The 3529-nt window shown below is 41.9% G+C and overlaps 1 protein-coding gene across 1 annotated transcript in view; it reads left to right on the top strand.

Moving 5' to 3' along the window:
- MCU (mitochondrial calcium uniporter) overlaps positions 1-3212 on the top strand; it is a gene marked incomplete at its 5' end in the record, with an annotated part of 11834 nt that extends 8622 nt beyond the window's left edge. Inside the window, 3 exons of the mRNA XM_010021393.1 lie at positions 10-132; positions 611-814; positions 3051-3212. Of these exons, the coding sequence (XP_010019695.1) occupies positions 10-132; positions 611-814; positions 3051-3212 (489 nt within the window). The remainder of the gene's footprint in view (positions 1-9; positions 133-610; positions 815-3050) is intronic.
- Positions 3213-3529: the final 317 nt, after the last annotated feature.

Genomic DNA, 3529 nt, shown 5'->3' with positions numbered 1-3529 from the left:
CGAAAGGAGGTAAAGACACTGTTTCAGCAGTTATATACCGCCTTGTGCATTGAGGAGCATCAGCTGAACAAAGAGAAGGAGCTCATAGGGAGACTAGAGGAACTGAAGGAGCAAATAGCACCACTAGAAAAAGTGAGAAGTTTCTCATTGTATTTTACTTATCCTCCAAATGCAACCTTAATTTATTTCAAGATTTTAATTAGGTCCCTGGTATGCTTCAAATAGTTCCAAGATCACTGAAGCAGAGGATGCACCAAATGTATACCAAACCATATCTGTCTCTGGTTACTGTGAAAGTATCTTTTTCCCCTGATTTATATAATTGGAAATGAACTTGGTATTAAATAAAGACTGGGACTAATGCAACAGAACATCTCTGAAGATAGAGAAATAAACACCTTTGTGAGGCATCCAGAGCATGTTCAGAGTAAAATATGCATGATGGCAAGATACTGATGAAAAAGTCTAAATTTGTCTGCATAATCTAGTTTGAAATCATATGTTTCAAACCACCTAATATAAATATAAAGTGCTGGTTTTACATAATCTCTTAATGATATTAACAGAATTGTTTTTGAGAATGCAAGGTGTATGCTTCTGTCTTCTGCAGGTAAAGCTGGAGCTCCGCCGGAAAGCAGAGAAGAGGACAACCTTGGTGTTGTGGGGAGGCCTGGCCTACATGGCCACTCAGTTTGGGATTCTGGCACGCCTCACCTGGTGGGAGTATTCTTGGGACATTATGGAACCAGTCACCTATTTCATCACTTATGGTAGTGCCATGGCAATGTATGCTTATTTCGTAATGACTCGCCAGGTAGGACTTGCTGTGCTGATATTGACACTTCAGTAGAAGACTTTTTGAGCTCTACTCCCTAGAAAAATAGCAAAACTGTGCTTGTTAAAAGTAGCTTTGCCTCTTCCTTATCCTGTTCGAACCTAGATGCAGCTTAATTTAATTTATGCTGTCCAGGATGCTAGCGTATGATTGTGTGCTTTTCTGGTGGTGGTCATTGCTGATTTCTGGCTGTCTTGCCATAAGTGCTTGTGTGTGTCTGCTGGCTGACTGCTTTAGCTAAACAGGTTTATCTTCTGACACACAATGGTTTCTGCATGCACACATATGCAGCCCCATATATTGACTTGCATTGGAATCTTCCAGTCAAGTGAAGCTTGGACTGGAAGCTTCCGGTCCAAGTTGAGTGCTGTGATTTATCAGCCCAAATGAACTATGTGTGTATGAGGTACCTTCCTGCATTTCAAAGAAGTCCACCTTTTTGACATGAGTTCCTGGCCTTTTTAAAATGACAAAAGTTCAGGGATCTTGTTGGAAATGCTTTTGTGTAGGTATTTCATGCATCTGACTTCTTAATCAGGTGAAGGATCCTTCTCTGCATCCTTGTGGTTTTGAGAGACCGCGTGGATTTTCTAGTACATGGTTTGCCTCATCATTCAACATTTAAACTTCATAATCCTTTCTAAATAATAAGGGAGTGCTTGAAGAGTCTCTACTGTCACAATACCATCAGAACAAACACTGTAGGGTTCTGTCAGCTGCAGGATTTCAGGGGCTGAGAACACACGTGCCTCTGTAAGGGCTGCTGCAATAGGCTGTCAAAGTTCAGTTGGAACTTCTGGTTTTAGCCCAGATTTGATTGTCATCTGTAATCAATTAGTACATCTTCTGCCAGACCTTAAGATCTCGGTATTTCGTGTTTGGTGTGACTATAAATGTAGCTTTTGTCCACCTGACAGCCCTGATCATTGAATGCATACCCAATACAGAGGCTGTGTAATGTTCCAGTGCAAGGGAGAGTTAACTTCGGCAGCAGACCTGTGCTTTGTAGGGCTTATGTGGGATTTGGTGTGAACAGCTCTGCTGCTCCAAGTTATCTGCACACTTTAAAAAGCTGTGACTTTTTGCAGCAGAGTATCCCTGGCAAAAGCTGGGGTATCGGGTTCTTGTTCTCACTTGCATAGCTTGGTTGACAGATGAACTCATGAGCAACTATTGTTGCTTTAATTAGCTATTGCATGTTTATGACCTTAAGAAAAATAAAGTAAGGATCATCTTACAAAGGCTTTCTTCTAGTATTTATAGATTTTTTTTTTTTTTATTATCTTTTTTCCCCCTCCCTTTCTCCCTGCGAACTTGTCAGTATTGGAACACTCAAAAGTGTTAGTTTTTGTTCTCTTAGCATGGAAGGATTCACACTTTCAGGATAGCAGGAAGGTGATGGTAACTTACTGCTGGTGTGTAATATACTAGTAGAGAAGCAAATGCCTGACTGTACTGGGTCTGGCTGGGATGGAGTTAGTGTTCTTCGTAACAGCTGGTATGGTGCTGTGTTTTGGATTTGTGACCAAAACAGTCTTGGTAACACACCAGTGGTTTTTCTGTTGCTGAACCATGCTTGCACAGCATCAAACCCTTCTGTTTCTTGTTCCTCCCTGACCCGCCCCTCCCCACCACCACTTCCCCCCAGGAATAGGCTGAGGGTGGGTGAGGCATTGCAAGGGGGATACAGCTGGGACAGCTAGCCAAGGAGAGATCCCATGACCTATAATGTCATGCTCAGCAGTAAACTGGGGAAGGGTTTGGGGGGGTGGGGATGGGTGGATTTCTCCGAAGTAGCTGTTGCTTGGAGACTGGTTGGGCATTGGTCTGCTGCATTTATATCACTGTCATCTGTGTGGGGTTATTTGTTTGGTTTGGGTTTTTTGTTTGTTTGGGTTGTTGTTTTTTTTTTTCTTTCTTTATAAGAAGTGAACTGTCTTTATGTTGACTTTTAAGTTTTTCTTGTTTGTTGCCCTTTCAATTCTCTTCCCCCACCTGGCTGTGGAGAAGCAAGTGACTGGGTGAGGGCTTAGTTGCTTGCTGGGGTCCACCCCCACCATGCTTGGGTGAATTTGGACAATGCTCTCTGGTCTTGTGCCTTCACTGACAGAAACCAGTCGTCCAAAACACACCTGATAGATACTGTACTAATGGCATCCTGTGTTGCATCCTGTTGTGGCTATATTCGTATCTTCTCTCCTTTCTTCTTTTTTAGGAATATGTTTATCCAGAAGCCAGAGACAGACAGTATTTATTATTTTTCCATAAAGGAGCCAAAAAGACACGATTTGATTTAGAGAAATACAATCAACTCAAGGATGCAATTGCTCAGGTAACAAGAATTTTTCCAGAAATAAGACAAATTACTGTTTGCTAGTTCTTAACTGCTTTAATAGGTGTACCTCAAACAAGAATGGATATATCTTAAGTTTTCAGCCCGTTTTCTTTTTACAGCCCCAGTGCAGCCACTGAATTGGCTTTGGTATGCCCAGGAATAGACCTGCTGGATGTGTAAATGAACATGAAACGGTTGCCTTTATCTGTAAGGGCCTTTTAGAAATTGCTGGCAAATCTTGAGTTGCTTCAGGCATTTTATGCCTCAGAGGAGCCTAATTCAAGATTTCCTTTCTTCTCAGCTCCTACACACCAGATGGATTTAGTGAGGAATGAAGACTTGCATCCATTCAGTTCATG

The sequence above is a fragment of the Nestor notabilis genome, unplaced genomic scaffold (genome assembly GCF_000696875.1).
Source record: "Nestor notabilis isolate BGI_N333 unplaced genomic scaffold, ASM69687v1 scaffold12109, whole genome shotgun sequence".
Taxonomy (NCBI): Eukaryota; Metazoa; Chordata; class Aves; order Psittaciformes; family Psittacidae; genus Nestor; species Nestor notabilis.
This window is presented reverse-complemented; position numbering and strand designations above follow the sequence as displayed.